The 20,511-nt window shown below is 39.1% G+C and overlaps 1 protein-coding gene across 2 annotated transcripts; it reads left to right on the top strand.

Moving 5' to 3' along the window:
- Positions 1 to 699: 699 nt before the first annotated feature.
- cep126 (centrosomal protein 126) lies at positions 700 to 19,493 on the top strand. 2 transcript variants are annotated; one of them, XM_017465865.3, is made up of 12 exons: positions 700 to 1,132; positions 2,222 to 2,338; positions 6,363 to 6,508; positions 8,197 to 8,308; positions 8,610 to 8,799; positions 11,195 to 13,151; positions 13,851 to 14,006; positions 14,366 to 14,460; positions 14,795 to 14,846; positions 14,962 to 15,120; positions 16,325 to 16,389; positions 18,403 to 19,490. In XM_017465865.3, exons 1-12 carry the CDS (start codon positions 1,107 to 1,109, stop codon positions 18,499 to 18,501), a joined length of 3,174 nt encoding a protein of 1,057 aa, XP_017321354.1. In that variant the 5' UTR covers positions 700 to 1,106; the 3' UTR covers positions 18,502 to 19,490. The 2 variants fall into 2 exon arrangements, with proteins under 2 accessions (XP_017321354.1, XP_017321355.1); XM_017465866.3 differs by lacking the exon at positions 13,851 to 14,006 and having other exon boundaries at positions 18,403 to 19,493.
- Positions 19,494 to 20,511: the final 1,018 nt, after the last annotated feature.

The raw sequence follows: 20,511 nt of genomic DNA, 5'->3' as shown, positions 1-20,511 counted from the left end.
CCTACTTTTATTATTATTCCGTTGCTCATTGTTTTATTATTTACTATTTGTACTACTTTATGCCTATTATTTTTACTTTTATTTACTTACCATTTTGTTAATATTATTAATATTAACTTATCTTCTTTAATTATTATTTAATTGCTTATTGTTTTATTCTGTCCTCTTTTTTTTTTTTACTATTTTATACCTACTAGTTTTACCTTTATTAACCTACCATTTTGTTAATATTATTAATATAATAATCATCCTCATCATCATCATCATCATCATCATTCGTTTTTACAAAACATCCTTTGTTATATTATAATGTTTCATTTAGCAAACAAACGGTAGCCTTTTTCATTTGTAAAATTAAAAGTCCAGTCCTTTTTAAAAATGTAATTCTGAATTTATACATAGTAATGCATTTGGTCATAATTTAATGAAAGGCTGAAGACTATCATTTACTTTTTCTTTTTTTTTTTTTTTTCTTTTTTTTACTTATTTGACTTATTATATATTTTACCATTATTAATGGCAGCATAATCTCTCGCTAAGGCGAAGTCTAGCCTTTTGAAATCCAAATGACTCTCCAATCCCTTTAAAGCCGCACTCCATAACGTATGGCATGATACCCGATCTGCACCCTACCTAGTGGACTAAATAGTCGAATTGAGAACGTTTACAATTGGAACCGATTTTCGTTGTCAAGGAAACGCGTCTGTGGTCGTCAACCACGCAGAAACTAGTAGTTGTGCGCGTTTTAAGTATTTAAAGCGATAATTTAAAGCGTTTAGCTAAATAATAAAGCGCATTTAATATATATGAATTGAGAGAAACTCTTATTCCTGCGACATAAGTGCTTGAGTTGTGCTTTAGAAAAGAAACTGAGGTATTTAGATAGTCAGTAGCGGTGACATAACCCGGTCTTGCCAGCTAGGTAACATTAGCACCTGAAGCCTGATGCTTTAAAACAGTGGCACTTTAGAAGGAGTTTAACAGAATGATCCTTCTTCATCATCATCATCGTCATCATCATCATCATCATCATCATGCTGCTTTTCCTGGCATGCTGAAGTCAGAAATCTGAGGCAGCTCTGAAAAAGCTTTTCTTCAAGATACAAATGCAGAAGGACAATATGTTTTATTCGTATCCTTTTACCCTTTTGTGCTCTGATATGATCAAATGTATTGTAGCATTTCATTACAGCTTCTAATAGACGTAATAGTAGAGATATGGAGGAACCTAAGAGCCCAGGCTCTTTTGTAATCTTGGTGAATTCATTTTCTGGTGATTACGGAGAAATTAGGACGCATAGTGGTAGAGCTCAAGGTTCGATCCTGAGCTCGGGTTACTTTCACATCTGCTCCCCATGTCCATGTGGGTTTCCTCTGTATTTTCCGGTTTCATCCTACCTCCCAAAAACATTCCAGTAAGTGGACTGGTTACATTAAAATTGCTCCTAGTTGTGAATGTGCCCTGCGATGAACTGGCTTGCTCCCAGTGTTCCCAGGATAGGCTCCAGTTTAAAAACTTCCATCCACTTTTCATACCGCTTATCCTACGCAGGGTCGCGGAGAGGCCTGGGGCCTATCCCTGGGAATTTGGGGCACAAGGACAATGGACAGGGTACCAACCCATCACAGAACACAATCACACACACTACGGACAATTTGGGAACGCCAGTCAGCCTACAACCCATGTCTTTGGACTAGCGGAGTACCCAGAGAAACCCTTGAGCACGGGGAGAATATGAAAACTCTGTACACACAGGGCGGAGGCAGGAATCAAACCGCCAGCCCCGGAGCTGCAAGGCAAACGTGCTAACCGGTTCTACTTACTTGTATAAATGTATGAATGAATACTATGAAATTAGATGCTTTTAAAAAATAAGCACATGACTGGAATAATGCACAGGTGGACTAGGAACAAAAATCAGCGTAGTATTACAGCATCAGGGCCGTGTTAGATCCGAAATGTAAAGCCACATAAATCCAACAGAACCACAATCAACAAAGTGCTGTGTGACTTTTTTAAACAAATCAAAGAAACTGAAACAATGCAAATCTACCTTGCTCATTGTTGTATACTTCAATCATTTCTCTCAATCGATTTTCCTGCTGCTAATTATTTTAATGCAGGGTTCAAAAGGGTTTATGGGTGTATGTTTAACTGAGGAATATGTGTGAATATTTAAAACAACTGACTGTATGCTCCTTTAACTCACCACTCCATCAGAAACATAGCAGGTTTGGATGTAGAGGCTGATGATGACAGGAAGCTTCTGGTCCAGGAACAAAAGGCTTGTCGAGTTCGAGCCCGTCAGTACTCCAGGGAAACAAACCGGCGTAGAAAGTGAGAGTTCCTATCACTCAAGTGGTTTAATGCAGCTCATAATCTTTTTTTTTTTCTTCATTTTTCATAATCATCTGCTTTACAGTCCATGTTACAGCTCATGTTTTCAGTTAAAGCCCGACTTGTAGCAAAAGAGCAACAATGTAACATAAACATTATTAGAAACAGTATTATCTCTTATTTAAGCAAAAGTAATGTTTCTTTATAGGCAGATTTATTTTTTTTAATCCCTTGCTGTCAAAACACATCTTCTGCTCACCTATCTGGCACAAACACTCTCCTCATCTTGTTTTGTGAATATCTGTCCCTTAATTCATTTTTTGGAGCTGCCTGTGTTTCTAATAATCTTCATAAAGCATTGTTGGGTTTTGGAAAAGCACTATACCGTATGTACAGTACCCTGCACTAATATTGGCACCCTTGGTAAATATGAGCAAAGAAGGCTGTGAAAATTTGAATTTATTGTTTAAACTTTTGATCTTTTGTTCAAAAAAATTCACAAAAATACTCTGCTCTCATGCATCTCAAACAATTGCAAACACAGCACAGGTTTATCAAAAGAACAATCTTTGTTAAATATAGGTGTGCAGCAATTATTGGCACCGCTATGAATTCATATGAGAAAGATATTTGAAGTATATTCCCAGTGATATGTGACATTTTCTTGAGTACACCTGGGTGACTAAGAACAGGAAATTGTTCAACCATGACTTCCTGTTTCACAGGGGTACAAATATGAGGTAACATATAGGCCAAATTCCCTTAGTCATTCATAACAATGGGTAAAATCAAACTATGTTCAAAACAACCAACTATGTTATTATTAGAAATACCCGACTGTTATAAGAAATTCCCATACTTGTACAGTACTGTGCAAAAGTCTTAGGCAAATGCAAAAAATAATCAATTTAAAAGCAGTAAAGGGTCATAAAATAAACAAGTCAATGTTAAGTGTAACAACCCTTTGCTGTTTAAAAATGCATCAGTCATCTCTGGTACACTTTGTCACAGATACCCTTATTCAACACTTTACTTTTCGACTAGGATTTACTCTAGTGAAATATATCCTGTAATCAGCAACAGTAAAGGCACTTAGATTAGACATCAGTAATTGGATTTCTCACTACGTCAGGTCTGAGACAACAATTACTTAAGGACGAGACAGTGTGTGTGTGTGTGTGTGTGTGTGTGTGTGTGTGTGTGTGTGTGTGTGTGTGTGTGTGTGTGTGTGTGTGTGTTGTGTGGAAATAATCAATGACAGGGTGGTGTGATGTGGTGCAATGTGAGATGGAGTTACAGTTACCAGTTAGTTAGGTCCTGTTATCGCATGCATTATGGCAGCTATAAACAATCATCTCTTTACCAGCTTCTATTTTTTCATTCTCTTTACAATAAGGGGAAAAACAGTTTGGGATGTAACAGAGAATCCGGAAAGTGCTAATTCCTCTATCTTGAAGACTCTAACTAACAAAGCACTGACACCCGAGTCTCCTTTCATAATGATGTTAAATAGCTTCTTACAGAAAACCTCACCGTATCAACAATGATATGTTCATCTTTGTTAAACAACAGTTAAACAACAATATTTTATTCCATTGTTATTTGGTTTACATTGTGGAGCATCTGCCATATAAATCTCTGTCAATAAACTGTTACTATAAACACTATTATATAAACACATTATTAACATATTATCTGATGTTTTACTTTTTTTTTCTTTTATTTTTGAAAATATACACTCATTTCAAATCTGAGGACTGCAACACTCTCCAAAGAAGTTGGGACAGTCGACTGTTTACCACTGTGTAACATCACCTTTTCTTTTAATAACACTTATTAAGTGTTTGGGCGCTGAGTGAAGACAGAGTTAAGTTGAGCAAGTGGGATTTTCCCCCATTCATCCATTATGCATTTCTTCAAATTGCAACTGTACGGGTCCTTCATTGCCTTATTTTACGCTTCATAATGCACCACACATTCTCAATGTTGATGTATGGCTTCTGCTTTGCATAGTTAAGCCTTAACTTGCATCTGTGGATGCAGCGGTAAATGAAGTTGACTGACAAAGTTTTACCAAAGTATTCCCGAGCCCATAACAGGATATCCATTACAGGCTCCTGATGGTTTTTAAGACAGTGACATCTAAGGGATCGGAGATCACTGCGTTCAGAAGTGGTTTTTGACCTTGCCCTTTACACGCTATAGAAGGTGAAATGCCCAAAATCCTACCGATTTTTGTCTTTGGGGAATATTGTTCTTAAAGTGATGGATTATTCGCTGACACGTCTGTTGGCAGATTGATGAGCCTCGACCCATCCTTGCTCTTGAAGGACTAGGCCTATTTTGGAGGCTCGTTATATATACTATGATTAGACAGTTGCCTCACCTGTTTCAAATCACCTTCTTATTTCAACTTGTCACATCGCTATTAATCCTAAATTGCTCCGTCCCAACTTTTTTGGAACATGTTGCGTGCATCAATTTTGTTCAAAATAAACATTTATCTTCAAAAAACTATGCAGTTGATTAGCTAAAACATCAAATACTTTGTCTTTATATGGTTTGTTTGTTTTTTTAAATACAAGTCAAAATCTAGACTCTCGAAGATTAATTCCGACATAGATCCCACATGTGATCGATGCAGACAGGCTCCAGTCACTCTGTTGCATATGTTCTGGACATGTCCAAAGCTGTACACATTCTGGCAATCTGTATTTGAGACTTTCACTAAGATATTGGGAAGAGTAGTACAGCCGTCCCCTCTTATTGCAATTATTTGGGGTGACCCCGGAGAATACTCCTTTTAGATGGTGTGAGATCAGCATGATGTCCTTCGGCACTCTCCTGGCCAGGAGATTAATATTGTTTAGATGGAAGGATACTGCTCTACCAGTGTATAGTAATTGGGTCAGGGAAGTCATGTGTCATCTTAAGTTGGAAAAGATTAGATACACTGTCAAAGGAGCTACTGGGAAATTTTACAGGATCTGGCAACCTTTTCTGTTTTTTATCAGTGACATGGATGCTAACAGTATTATGTGATCATTATGTATAATTTTATTTCTTTTGCTCTCTTCTATTCTATGGTGGTCTGGCTTTATCATATGTAATATGTATGTTCTATGTCTGGCACTGGGGGTGGGGTGGGGGGGGGGGGTTGGGGGTTTGTTCTATTTGTTTGGTTGGTGTTGTATGTTTAATTTGAAAAATGCTAATAAAGAAACTTTGAGCAAAACAGATACAAGTCAAAGTACATTTACAAATCACTCCTCTTTGTTTTTATTAGCATTTTCTACACTGTCCCAACTTTTTCGGAATTGGGGTTGTAGAAAGAACACATTAATATAAGCCTGTGATTTGCCTTGTAGAGGCCACTATTGGGAAAGCTGTTTTATATATATATATATATATATATATATATATATATATATATATATATATATATATATATATATATAAGTAATAGCAAACGACAGACCGTGCAGTTATAGGAAAATATTGCATTGCCAGGGTGGGGGCGTGGGGGATGCGGCACGGCATGAAGTGCATTATTTTTGTATAACTCCGTGGTCTAGTGTGTGTTATAACGCTTATATCACAGCAATTTACCAAAGATTACAATGTTTAATTTATTAATGAATGCATTTTAACAGCTTATTGTTCAATTTAATGTTCTGGAACATCCAAGAGACAAGTTAGTTCCTGTTATCAAGTCTCTGTGTATGAGTTGTTATAATAGAAACAATCACATATTAGAACAAGTGCATTAATATAAATCTATCGTTACAGCCAGAAATGCTGTGCTGTTACATGAAAATAATGCACACCTTCTGACCAATCAGATTTGAGAATTTAAATGTGGTATAACACTCCATGGAAAAAATTAGAGCAAGGTTTCTTGTTCCTCTTGGCTACATTGAGACAGCTTGAGTAGCCAGATGATATTGCTGTCAGTGCAAAGAAATTTGTATGCACTTTTATTAGATAATTAAATGTCTTTCTCTTAAACACTCACACCTCTCAGGATGCTGGAGGACAGGAAGAGGCAGCAGGACATTCAGGAGAAGAGGCAGATGGAGAACATTCTTCAGCAGCGTAAGCAGAGACTGCAGGAAGATACAGAGCGTTTTCAGAGAGCTCACCTCCCTCCGTCTCAGAGGAGAAGACCAGGTCAGCCTTCTGTAACCTTCACTGTCCCCTCTGTCCACACACAATCAAATCTGTGTCTGATCTGTTACCCGTTCCTAAGACCCACTGGTCCATCTGGGTTCTCAGAGAGGAGTTGGATGAAAATAAATCCAATAACAGTCTTTGTCTGATTCAAGACATCAGAGTATACTGTATACATGTTTAGATTTCGCCTCACACCTCCAGGGTCGGGGGTTCGATTCCCACCGTGGCCCTGTGTGTGCAGAGTTTGCATGTTCTCCCCGTGCTGCGGGGGTTTCCTCCGGGTACTCCAGTTTCCTCCCCCAGTCCAAAGACATGCATGGTAGGCTGATTGGCTTGTCCAAAGTGTCCGTAGTGTATGAATGTGTGTGTGAATGTTTATGTGATTGTGCCCTGAGATGGATTGGCACCCAGTCTAGGGTGTACCCCGCCTTGTGCCTGATGCTCCCTGGGATAGGCTCCAGGTTCCCCGTGACCCTGAAAGGAGTAAGCGGTATAGAAGATGGATGGATGGATGGATGGATATTATGGAGGGCATGGTGGCTTAGTGGTTAGCCCCCTGGTACCTTGCACCTCTGGGTTTGGGGGTTCAAATCCCACCTCTGCCCTGTGTGCGTGGAGTTTGCATGTTCTCCCAGTGTTTCGGGGGTTTCCTCCAGGTACTCCACTGTCCTCCCCGAGTTCAAAGACATGTACTGTAGGCTGATTAGCATTTCCAAATTTTCTGTAGTGTGTGAATGCATGGGTGAATGTGTACGTGATTGTGCCCTGCGATGGGTTGGCACCCCTGTCCAGGGTGTACCCTGCCTTACATTTTTTTTACTCCTTACATTTTTATTTAGAATTTCATATTACTCATTACAAATCTCGAAGGCCTCTTCTTCTCTCATCCAGCCGATGACTGTAAGTTATATATCAATGAAATGGGCTCAATTTAGCATCCAATAATTTCAGTTTAGCTTCCAATTGAGTTCATGAATGTAGGAAAAAGAATCCGTCATATGTGGTGATCTACTTATGCAACACAATGTACTTAACGCAGTAAAAAGTTTCAATACACACCACTGCCTCCCTAGAAGTCATGAAGTTCTCCTAATTTGAAAAAGCACGTTGAGGAAAGTTTTGCTAATTTGCTGTCTTTAACTGGGTATATTCAACTAGCCTGTTTTCTTTGCTAATGCCAGGTTTAACTAGCATCGATTCCAGTAGCAACCATATATTGGCTTGGCAGCAAGTCAAATCCTAACTGTTGTGTTTTGTTTAGTTCATTCATAAGCAAACTACACAGCATTAGTCATGCGTATGACCACCAAATCTGCAGAGAATGAATGATGTTTTCAGGCAAAAACATTTACATTTTACATTTTAATAATTCAATAAGCTGACTTTCACTTGAGTACAGTTTTGGCTGGATACTTCCAAATTGTTTTGAGTGGGATTTTGACACATTGTCTATACTTTCACTTAAGACTTAAGTCTTAAGTATATTTTCTCAGTACATATTCTATCCCTAATCACAAATGGACAATTATTTTTGAAAGTTATAAGTGTGTTTCTCTAATAATGACATGATTGTGATGTTTCTCATTTTTAAAATTATTATTATTATTATTATTATTATTATTATTATTGTTATTATTATTATAATTATTATTATTATTATTATTATTATTATTATTGTCCTCCAGCCTTTTGTACAAGAGTACCTAACTTGGATGAAGCACTCAGACATATTCAAGGAGACCAAACGTGCTACACTCATCACACTTCATTCTTACCTGTCACCCCCACAATCAGCAGGTAGGTAGCGGAGTACAAATGCTTGTCCTTTGGATGGTCCCTTCAAGAGTATGTCTTTTATACCTTGTTGTTCCCTGGGGAAAATTATTACTGTAAGAATAGCTACCTACATATTAAAACTTGCACATCTTCTTTAAAGCATGCCTTGTCAAATTTTTAGTTAGTCCACTGTTGTCTTGTTCATATTTCTTCTGTTTCACATTCAAATACTTAATTAAGTTTTTGGAGCTCTGTAATACCATTGGTACAACAGAACCAGGTATTCAGCACTGGTTCATCGATTGCTGCTATTTTTGTGTAGGAGCACTGTCTCCTCTAAACCGCCAGGGGGCTCCAGCGGTCCTCGCAACTTGCGTGCAGTTTCGGCAACTCAGGCCTACGAGAAGCTCACGCAGGAAAGAAGCCTGGGTGACTTTAAAACCAGCCAGCTCCTCTTCAGCAACCAGCTGCAGGAGAATCTACCAAAGGATCAAGAACAACCTCGAACACAGGTATGTTTGTAACGGGGGGGGGTTTCAAATATACAATCCCATATGGCAATATTGGAACTGCTTGGCCAATGTTCTTGGTATACAGTGAAGACATTTGGGTTTGAGGTCAAGCGATGTTTCCTGATATTTACATGTAGTTAAACAACTTGGCACCTTTGGTGGCAGATCAGACCACCCAATTTTTAGGTGAGCAAAAGTAAAGGAACACAGTCTTAAATTAAGATAACGTAAATAACACTTAATATTTGGTTGCATGTCCTTTCCTTGCACCAAACTGATGTACTCTTCTTTTGTGATGCTTTTCCAGGCTTGTGTCACAACTTCTTTCAGTTGTTGTTTGGTTTGGTTAAGGTCTGGTGACTGACTAAGGTCTGGTGATTGGCCAGTCAAAAACCTTCCACTTTTTTTCCCCCAGAATCCTTTGTGGTGTTGGCAGTGTGTTTTTGGTAATTGTCTTGCTGCATGATGTAGTTCCTCCCAATTAGACTGGATGCATTTCTCTGTAAATTGGAAGACAGATTGTTTCTGTAGACTTCTGAATTCATTCTGGTGCTACCATCATGAGTTACATCATCAATAAAGATTAGTGATCCTGTTTCAGAATCAGCCATGCAAGCCCAAGCCATGACATTTCCTCCATGATGTCAATCATGATCCTTTCTTTTTCCACAATTTGGCCTTTCCATCACTTTGGTAGAGGTTAATCTTGGTTCCAGAACATATGTGACTCATCCCTGTATTTCATTGTGAATTATAATCTCGCCTGCTGTATCTTACTACTCTGGAAGTCTTCTTTGAACAGTGGATTGTGATACCTTCACCCCTGCCCTATGGAGGTTGCTGATGATGTCACTGACTGTTTTTGTTTTTTTTCACAACTCTCACAGTGTCACCAACTTCTGTTATTTTCTGACATAGACAGCTTTCTGGTCTTCATGTTGGTTTATCCTTTTTAATAACAAATGCAGTCTTCACAGGTAAAATGCAAAGATCACACCAACAGTAGACATTCAGAGATTTAAATAATGAATCTAACAGGGCAGACCTGGTCAACAAGAAACACCTGTCAGTTACATGATCCAATATTTTTTATCACTTGAAAAATGGGTGGGTTCAAACAAAAGGTGCCATGTTCGAAGTTGTTTAACACATCTAGATGTAAATATCATCTATATGTAAATGAAAGCTCAAATTCTGTTCTATCATCTTATATTCATCTTTTGTCTTCAAACCCGAATGTCTTCAGTGTATAGCAAAAACAAATGAATCAGCTTTGTCGTTCCAATACTTTTGGAGGGGGCTGTATTATAGCATTATGTTTTGACATCAAGTGTTAATAATCTGTCACAGTAAAGCCTGAACAAATACAGCAGAAAAATTTCAGTTATATGTAATACTGATGTGGGTGTGTGTTGAGGAGAGTGTGTGGGTGTCTGAAGAGAAAAACCCGTGGGTGTGCGGTAAGGTGTGTGGATTTGTTTGAAGAACTGGGTAAAAAGAAATGACACTTCCATTCTAGCCTTGAGCTCCACCTGCAACAGCGCGCTGGAACATCGTCTGAACAAGCACAAAGGCCCCATAAACAACCTTCCAAAACACACACACACACACACACACAGTGGAATGTTACCTGTGTTGGGTAGGAGCCAGCACATAATCCTATAATTCAAACCAGGACCAAACAGCAGTAATCATGTTTTGGTGTAAGGAGGGTTTTTGTTTTCCTTAAAGGAAGACATTTTGAGAAATCGGTGCTGTATGGTCCGACCTAACCCCAAATCTGGCATTTATTATCAGCTATCTGTAAACATTATTCCTTTGAAAATCAACTCCTGGGATTCCCAGAAAGTTTCATGAACTCTGTATTACCTGTTATTTTATCATTTTGTATATAATTACTACTTATGCCAAAAGCTCTTTATCTTTATCTCTCTTAAGCACATTTGTGGATTTCATAATATTAGGCACAGTGTTATTGAATGTAAAAATAATCAACTTCCAGTCCTGGTTCCAGTGTTACATTTTAATTTATAATCTCACATACAGAAAACATACATGTGTTTTCCTTTCTGCCTTCTGAAATTATAGTAGATGTATTATTAGTGCTCCTAATGTGTTGTGGTAGAATTGTTTTACCACAATATGATTTATTATATTATATTTTGCCATTCAGCAGTAGTGAATGTTCAAAAATACAGTTAAGCACAAATGTTTACATACCTTTAGGGTTAAAAAGACAAAGTTATTTAAGATATTTGACTTGTACCAAGGCATTTTGTGTGTTGCATTTCAAAGTGTGTGTTACATTTTCACTGCCTTATTCGTAGAAGGTCTGGAGACTGAGAGGGTCGTCCATGAGACTCAGCATACTAATATCCTGCTATATTGATTTTAGGAGCACAGTGACACTCAAATAAGCCATGCAGAAAGCCTGTCTAGCCTGGACAGCCTAGAGAATGAGGTGCCTCAGCATGGTCATGGCAATAAACCTGACAGTCTGGATCCCCCAGAAGTCCACAATACTAGAAGGCCAGCATCACTGCAGAGGCAGCTAAACTGCCCAAGTCCATCATCTAACCACTGTCCACCAAAAAGATTCCTGGAGAAGGTAATAAGTCAGCAGGGTCTGCCTAGTTCTTCCAGGTCTTCATCACCTTCACCTGTGGAAGATGAGTCAGGGAATGAGGCGCCGAGTGCACATAATTTATTAAAAACAGCAGAACAGTTCGATATAACAGGCCAGTACCACACTTCCAACATCCAAGCTACTTTCTCCTGCCAAAAGCAGGTGCTTGCAATAAATTCAGTACATACAGAGTACCAGTATGGCACAACCTTTCAGGAGAACATATCAAGGGACAAAAGCACAATATCAGTCCACTGCAAAATGCAGACAGCCCCAGGTACCTTACCTCTGGAGTACTCAAGCATGGCTCAACAGTCCAACTCTGGTGAGCTCTCAAAATTCGCTAAACATCCGTCAGAGATGCACGCTGCCCAGAAAGCAAGCAGAAATGTATATGGCAGTGCTTCTGATCTGAACCAAGTCTCTCCCAGCTTGGAGAACTCAGCCTTACAGATAGTAGAAGCAGAGAAATCTTTCCTGTCGACTAAGCGGAAACCAGATGAAGATGCTGTTCTAGTTCTTGAGAGGAGAACCCAACTTGGGAGCTTTGACAAATATAAGAGAGCAGAACGTCCAAATTTAGCTGATGAATACAGTGATAGCAGACTGGCAGAGGCCATTTTGCCCAAGTCTTCCAAAATGACAGAGGAACCAGACAAAACATCAGTGGACACTTTGGCCAACCATACTGACCTCAATAGCAACAATGTCCGATTTCTGAAAGGAATCCTTAAGAAAAAGTTCAGGTGTATAGGGGATGGAGATGCCAAATTCAGGTACACCCCAGGCAATTTTTCATTCAGCAAACAAGTAGCCATAGCTATTAGGGACAGTTTGGAGCTCATTCGGTCTAAACGCAGGGACCAAGAGAGCAACAAGTGCATTCAGAAGAAACTTCGCTGGTTTGATGAGGTGAATGGCAATGGAGGAGAAAATAAGAAAATAGTGACAAAAGAACTAAGCAAGCAGGCAGAAGGTGAAAGCAGACTAACTCAACCACCTCAACAGCCTTTACTGGACCAGCAGCATGGACCATGGTGTATGAATATACCCTCAGGCATACTAAAAAACAACAAGACCTCCTCTGGCCCAGCTGACCCCAACTCAACCAGACAAGCCTGGTCAGATGTTGGCCCCCAGAAAGGAAAGCAGCAGGAACCCACAGGGGAATCCAGAATGAAAAAAGCAGCTTCCTGCACTACCGGACAGGCACACTCTGGCAGAATTGGCTCAGGCACCACTTCATTCCAGGCCAGGCGGGGTACCATGATTAGGCCACAATGTTCCAGTCAGGTGCAACATATAGTCAGAACCCAAGGGAAGGTCCTGGTGCCTCGGCCTCCTCCACGATCTGAGGTAACTGGGGGGAACTCAGGTCAGGCCATGATGTACATCACCAAAACAGGCAACAACGATGAGTGTTCCCAAGATAAAGCACGTCTGGCAGTGGAGCAGGTTCTTTATAAAGACTATCCAGAAGGTCAGCCTGTTCCTCAGCGCCACATTCTCAAAACAGATGAAGGCACTATATTGGCCCCAGTTCCACCCTCCTATGCCTGCAAGTACGAGACTGTGTCTAAAGGCATCTACACCCGCTGCCAATCAGACAGCCAGATTGGCAGGGGCAGTAACGGCTTTCAGAAGGGTATCTTGGATCGTACACCAACCGATGAAGAGATCTCACTGCTGTGGCATGGAGTGCGTAGTGCCTTAGCCAGCAAAGATGGTAATACCTGCATCATGTTAACAACTCATTTCATGATCCATTTTATAATAAGACAAGATTCTTTACTATCATTGCACATGCAACAAAATTGTGTTTAATTCCTAAATATTTAGTAAATCTAAAACTGTATAGCTGAATTGTGGGAGCACTGAATCAGGAATCAAACAGTAGTTTTGCACATGTTAACTTGCTAATATTAAAAAATGGGCATTTTATCCTTTTTATAGATTTACCACATTCCAGCAATATAATACAATACTCACAGGCTACCAGACTGCTGGATGTCCATGAGTTTTCATTGCACCTTGTCATATAGTCAGACAGGAGTCTGTTGAAAGAACTGAGCTCTCTTTGTGTGTTGGCAAGTTCAGCAGCTTTGCTCGAGATTCTTTAGGGGTATTTTTCTAGAGTTTTTGCAAAGGGCTCTTTTTTGTAGAGTTGTATCAGTAGTGTCTGTTTGCTTTGGCTCTTTGTAAAACACTGCACCACTTATGGGATTACTTCTCCACTGAAATGAATCCACATGATGATGGAACTGTTATTTCTTTTGGGTCTTTTATTTTGTTGTATAATAATATAATAAGTTATGCATGAAAACTTATAGTGAGACTAGGGTTTTTTTTTATGTCTTTTCCCTTGAGCTATTTCCAATCTCTTCTCGCTCCCCTTTATCACTGTCTTTCTTAAAAATCCAATTAGGTGACTCTAGAAACTTGCAGACTCACAATGGACCGTTGTCTGCTTTGCCTCAAACTCATGCCAATTTGTCCCATGTTGCCATCAATGGTGATAGCTTGTTCAGTGGTGTCGAAGCAGTTGCAAGAATGGGCGGCTTTTTCCTGTCATCTTCCAATGGTAAGCAGCTAAACGCACAAATGTGAGATGTTGTTAATTTTGCCAACGCTGTCATTTAGTAAGGCTGTTATGATTTGCAATGCTAAAGAATCTGTCTGTGGTCATTTATCGTGCAAAGACTAGCATTTAGAATCTCAGTGACATGCTTTATATTCCCCAGCTGAAATGCATCATAAGTTGCTCATTTGTGATATTAGTCCTGGAATGTTGGAATCTATTTTTGGGACCTCTGAATTTAATTTGCTGACCTTGAGCTTTTCCGTACGAAAGAATCTGTTCATGACATTGTCTCTGCTTGAATATGTGATGAAAAGAGACCATTTTACTTTACGTATCCATGTTTGTGTTGTGGAAATCAGTGAGGAGTCCAGCAAGAAGACCTACTATGGAGAATAATATGGTGAAAAACAGAACTGCAGCATTAGGTTACAAGAAACCCCCTGTTCTTCATCAGGTACATCAGTATGCTTACATATATAAACACACACACCTCCTCCTTCATGTCACTGGCCAGAATTGTGCTTTTTTTGTTACATATCAAGTGTGTTCTACCATGTGTAATTCTAAAATTGGAGAACCTTGTTTAACAATGATAATAGAATTCTTATACTAGGATAGACCTAAAATAGGGTTTGGTTCAGGGTTCCTTGAGGACAAGGAACCTCTGCTGAACTGGATTATAAGTCACAATGGATTTTTACCATTTGTGTTTAGTCTGAACTGAAGAGCAGTGGTTATGTCTACAAGTCACACTGTTTGTGAATCTTTCATATATATTTTGGTTGTAGGGTACATTACCAATAACTGCAAGTAAAACTGACCAGATGGTGCCTGATCAAGGTACTGTACACAATTCTGTTACTGTTATCTAAATAATAAGTACAATCCAGATAATCAACAATACTGTAAACTGTGAATATTAGAGCTTCAGCTTTCTCACTGTCTTGTCTGTTAGGTTCTAAGGTGATGGGTGGTGATGAGCAGGTTGCTGTAGACTTGGCTCAGTTCCAAAGAGCTGCTGAGTTCCTGCAGTCACAGCGAGGCCTCAGTGCTCTCTCCCTGGAGGAACAGAAACTCCTGCAATCACTTGATAGACTCAACCACCGCCTGCAGTGTAAGCTTCATCCTTCTAGTTCAGGGCTTGTCAGAACAGGCAGCGCTTTATAAATACATCATATTTGCTGTACTCTGTTGTATTCTGAGTAGTATAGCAGAACTAATTATCACATGATAACATGAAAAGCCCAACTGACAGCTCAATAATGATCATGTTGACAGTCTAGACACAGGTTTCTATATAAGGGGCATTATTATAATGACCGCATTTCCTCCATAGGAACTGTTTTTAAAGTTAAATTTTACTTCCTAGTTCGAGTAACCATTATAGTTTCTGCTGAAGAGTAGGGTACTAGGAAGTTTGCTGAAACACTGCTGATTGGTCAAATGCAAGGTTCACAGAACCCTCGTACTTGCCGTGTTTATGGATTAAGCGTTAACTGATTGCTGTATTATGTATATGATGAATCTGTGCATTATATTAGTGCATTAAAATCACACTGTGATGTTGGAGTCACTTGATATTTTGGGTAGTGCTTGCATTTCCTGCAGTCCTACAGGTCCAGTTCCTGTAGTGAGGACCGATGAAATGAGCTCATCATAATTCTTGCTTAGGAGAGTTCCATATTTATTTAGCTCCTCGAAACATTCCTGAACTTCAGGGTAAACATGCATGTCATGATATAGTTCACGTCAGTCTAGAATTAAGATAATGATGAGCTTCCAACTGCACGTTTTTGTCAAACCAGTTGTGAGCTTAGCATTTTCTGAAAGCTCTGTGTTATAAACACAAATGGATTTCAAAGTTAAAATAGTTCGAGTAATGACAGGATTTTAATCAGTGTGTCTGTCAAACATTTTCTGTTATTAACTAGCAAAGTTTAGTTTGTTAATTGAGAGACATTAAAGCATTGCGTGCTTCTGTTGAGACCAATTAGCATTCTGAGCTCTAGTTACCACGCCTCAAAATAGGATCTCATAATTACTCTCTTTTTGAAACTACATCTTGATTTCCAGCATGATTAGTTCAAATATAAATAGTATTTTTTTTCCAGAAACACTGTGAAACATTTATTAGCCAGATGTGATATATATTTTTTCCGATTTGCATGCACAGTAGCTGTCACCATCACTTATTGAAAATTTTCAGTGCATCACAGGCTAAGAAGATCTACAGTAATATATATTAGTCACCGAACCTACAAATTTAAATATTTAGCTGTTCTAGCTCTTAGTTTACAGACTCTTTTTGTAATGAACAGATGTGCAAGATGTGACGGCAGGAAACACAGCACTGAGGGGCATTGTTGCCTTGGACTCCGCATATGTGAGTATTACAAAACTTTTCAGCTGTGAAAATGGCATGCTTGTGCCTAATCTCAAACTGTTCCACGTTTTCCACTGCAAAAGAGCTGGTCCTCGGCTGGAAAAAGGTTGAAAGCAAAATGTTGCTGGTCTAGAATCAAGAACTTGTGAAGTCGGATGTAATATTTTTGGTATGGCAACAACTTGAGATGCTCAAATTATATACAGTACATGAGTCAGCAGAAATAAGCAACACTGTAATTATCTACTGTATGAATAATTTACAATGGTACTTAATAGAATTCTCACATATTTATTAGTCAGAGATAGAGATTTAACCATTCGAAATGAACAGAAAATGCAATAATATAAACAGATACAAATACAGACATGAATAGGAGGCACAGGGTCCAGCAGGATACAGCAAAAAAGTTGCGCAAGTGGGAGGTGTTTACTTTCATGTGGGTGAGCGGTTAGATATGAAGTTTGTAGGGAAAAAAACACATTCGTTAACATGAAAATGCAGCGCTGCTGCATCCTTAGTAACTGCCTGGTCAGGGTCTCGGTGCTTTAAATTATTCTACTAGTTCATTTACACAGATCAGACATAACATTAAAATCACTGGCAGGTGAGGTGAATAACATCTCATTACAGTGACACCTGTCAAGGAGTTGTATATATTAGGCAGCAAGTGAAGAGTCAGTTCTCAAAGTGTGTCAGAAGCAGGAAAAATGGGCAAGTATTATAAGGATCTGAGCGACTTTGGCAAAGCCCAAATTGTGATGCTGTTTTGGCATCTCCAAAACGAAAGTGCCTACAATTGGCATGTGAGCATCAGGACTGGACCATGGAGCAATCAGTGGAAGAACATGGCCTGGTCTGATAAATAATGTTTTATTTTACATCATGTGGACGGCCGGGTGTTCGTGCGTCACTTACCTGGGGAAGAGGTGACACCAGGATGCACAATGGGAAGAAGACAAGGTGGCAGAGGCAGTGTGATGCTCTGGGCAATGTTCTGCTGGGAAACCTTGGGTCCTGGCATTCATGTGGATGTCATTTTGACACGTACCACCTACCTAAACATTGTTGCAGACCAAGTACACCCCTTCATGCCAATGGTATTCCCTAGTGGCAGTGGCTTCTTTCAGCAGCATAGTGCGTCCTGCCACACTGGAAAAATTGTTCAGGAATGGTTTGAGGAACATGACTAAAAGTTCAAGGTGTTGACTCAGCCTCCAAATTCCCCAGATCTGTGGGATGTGCTACACAAACAAGTCTGATCCATGGAAGCCCCACCTCACAACCTAAAAGAACTTAAAGGATATGCTGCTAACTTCTTGGTGCCAGATACCACAGCACACCTTCAGAGGTCTTATGGAGTGTTTTGGTGGCACAAGTGGAACCTACACAAAATTAGGCCGCTGGTTTTAATGTTATGGCTGATCGGTGTATATTTTGAGAAATAGAACCGTACGAGCAAGATTACAAAGAGTAGAGACCATTTACGAATTGGAGTGATGTAACTGAGATGGAAGAACTGTCAGAGCCATAACTCTCACACCATTGTGACACTCTGGCATTACTACGTACGGGATTTTTTTCCACTTCTTCCGGGGGCATATTGCTAGAGTTCATATTGAATTCAAAACCAGTTCCATATTAGGACGTGGCCAGTTTGGGTTTAAATCCGAATTCATATAAAGACACGGATATGTGGAGCACTAAACAGTTACAGATATTCATCGTTTTACACCTCTAGTTAACCTACATGACAATTGTGTGCAAAATGAGAGTGCTGTATGTAAAGGTTTGGTTTTTAAACCAATGGAGAAACATGTTTTTTTAAAAAGTTTTGCTGTTAGTGAAAGAGGTCATTGTTATTGTATTTCCTCCTTGTTGTGGTGTGATGGATCCTTCCATTTTGTCTTTTATTTCCATCTCTTTCTCTCTCTCTCTCTCTCTCTCTCTCTCTCTCTCTCTCTCTCTCTCTCTCTCTCTCTCTCTCTCTCTCTCTCTCTCTCTCTCTCGCAGAACCAGTCTCCCCAGCCTGGCAAGCGTTCATGTGCCACTCTGCGCAAGTACCATGACAGCTCAGCTCACAGCCACACCCGCCCACACACACGCTACTGACTTCAGCTCCCAGAGTGCCCTTCTATCCCAGCCTGTCCCTTTAATCCTTAATGACAAGCACTTTATCACTCTTACCCTGTTGATGTTGCCTACTTTTTTTTTATTATTATTCTTATTAATTTTTGTTATATTGTTATATTTTTCTGTGTACAGCTTATTTTGTGTACAGCACATTGAGAACTGCTTTTAAAGGTGCTTTATAAAATAAAGTTTATTATTATTATTATCATTATTATTATTATTATTATTATTATTATTATGACCCTCACATGAAACCATCAGGTAGTCAGTATTGCACCACAGACTACAACACTTGCTCTTTTTTTCTTTTTGTGAATTATAAAGTCAGTCATTTTTGAGATCTGTGTAGTGGAATTATTTTACATATGGTTTGCCTGTCAATTATTCCATCTTATCTCATTTTTGTACATAATTTATATTTAGAAATATATCTACAGTATTTTAGCGCTATAAGTTGATAGGCTTTTTATTAAAGCCCTGAACATTAAGAATGGGAGAAAAAAAATCTAAGATGTACAGCAATACTTATGTAACAATATAAAGGTTAGTGCTGATCTAATCAGGACAGGTTTTGTGGGAGTGGATACACTTGTGAGTAAATGATCGTTGAGGCGGAATAAATCTGAGCGAACCGACTCCACTGGCTCTACAGGGTCAGGGCATGAAACCCAGAAGTGAGCTCACTGGTCCACCCTGATAAACCACCCGTTCCCTCCCTCTTCAGTTTACACAACCGAAGAACCATCCCATCCCACGCACACACACTCCTATAACTGTCTTTATGGAGGGTTTCCAGTGAACCATTTAATACAGAGATTTAATATTGTTGTACCTGCACCTAAACCTAATCCCAGTAACAAAGGGAAATCTTGTTTTTATCGTTCAAATACAAATATATCTCGACATGTCCTCACAGTATCCAAATACTCATGTTTACTTTGTTATTATGGGTATATTTGGTCTCCAGCAATAAAGTAAAACAGGATTGTAAGCATAGTGTGTGTTTTGTGTCTATGAAGCAAGTGTTATATGGGCTGTGGAAAAAGTATAAAGACCAATTTGGATGTAAATGTTGATTTGTAATGTGAGGAACACAATACGCACAATCACAATTCCAAAGTTCTGCATGTTAAATTAGGATTGGTATTTTGTCTAAAAATAGATCAGATAATGACCGATTTAAGGCTAAATTGAGGATGCTTTCAAACTTTTACAGAAGAGCAAGAGCTGTACCTTCAGTCATGATTGAAATTGCATTTGATGAAATATCTGCTCTCGAACAATTTTAGGTTACTTTGCGTTTCATGTCTTCTGTTTTCTAAATATTGATTTTCATCACCTGCTATTTGCATTTCATTGAGAGATGTTCATACAATCTATTAACTAACTTGCACAACAGCTGGTGTGTGTGTGGCCAGCCGTGCAAAAAAGACAAAAAAAAAAAAAAAAAAAAGAGGCAAGAAGACCTCAAATTCACCTTGCCTTAAGTAAAGGAAAGTTAAAGATTTGCCTGCATGTGCAGTTCTGCTAATCTGTCACGTCTTTCCTGTATGCGTTTGAGACTTGCCCCAGGTCAGCGTGCCTTGACTTGTTGCAGCAGGACGAGGAAAGCCTCGCAGTGCGGAACAATCTGGCAGCGACTTGCCTTCTTATAAAGGTGATGAAACATTTGGTGTGTTGCATGAATACACCTGCTGAACAGGTTTCAGTGCTTTGTGCCTTAATCTTACTAGATGTTGGGGGTTGTTTCTCACACACATTATCCTGTCTGTTTGGGCAAGGAGAGATTTTACAAGATTTCCTCTTGTGATGTTTAAAATCCCAGGGATTTGAGCATGCACATGTTTCAACAGGTTCTTTCCATGTTTTTTTTATTATTATTATTATTGGTTAAATCTAGTAGTTTGAAAAAGCAGACCCTTTTTGGATCCTAATGGAAAAAACATACATTTCACATGTGATTATATCAGTAGTATCTGATTATTTGTG

The sequence above is a fragment of the Ictalurus punctatus genome, chromosome 4 (genome assembly GCF_001660625.3).
Source record: "Ictalurus punctatus breed USDA103 chromosome 4, Coco_2.0, whole genome shotgun sequence".
In the NCBI taxonomy this organism is placed as follows: Eukaryota; Metazoa; Chordata; class Actinopteri; order Siluriformes; family Ictaluridae; genus Ictalurus; species Ictalurus punctatus.
Note: the sequence above shows the minus strand (reverse complement) of the source record. Positions and strands in the feature narration are given on the sequence as shown.

Coding starts and splice junctions, on each gene's coding strand:
- cep126 (XM_017465865.3), top strand. CDS start 1,107: ATGCAGAAGGACAATATGTTTTATTC. Junction 2,339..6,362: donor GAAACAAACCGGCGTAGAAA/GTGAGAGTTCCT, acceptor CACACCTCTCAG/GATGCTGGAGGACAGGAAGA. Junction 14,847..14,961: donor CCAGATGGTGCCTGATCAAG/GTACTGTACACA, acceptor CTTGTCTGTTAG/GTTCTAAGGTGATGGGTGGT.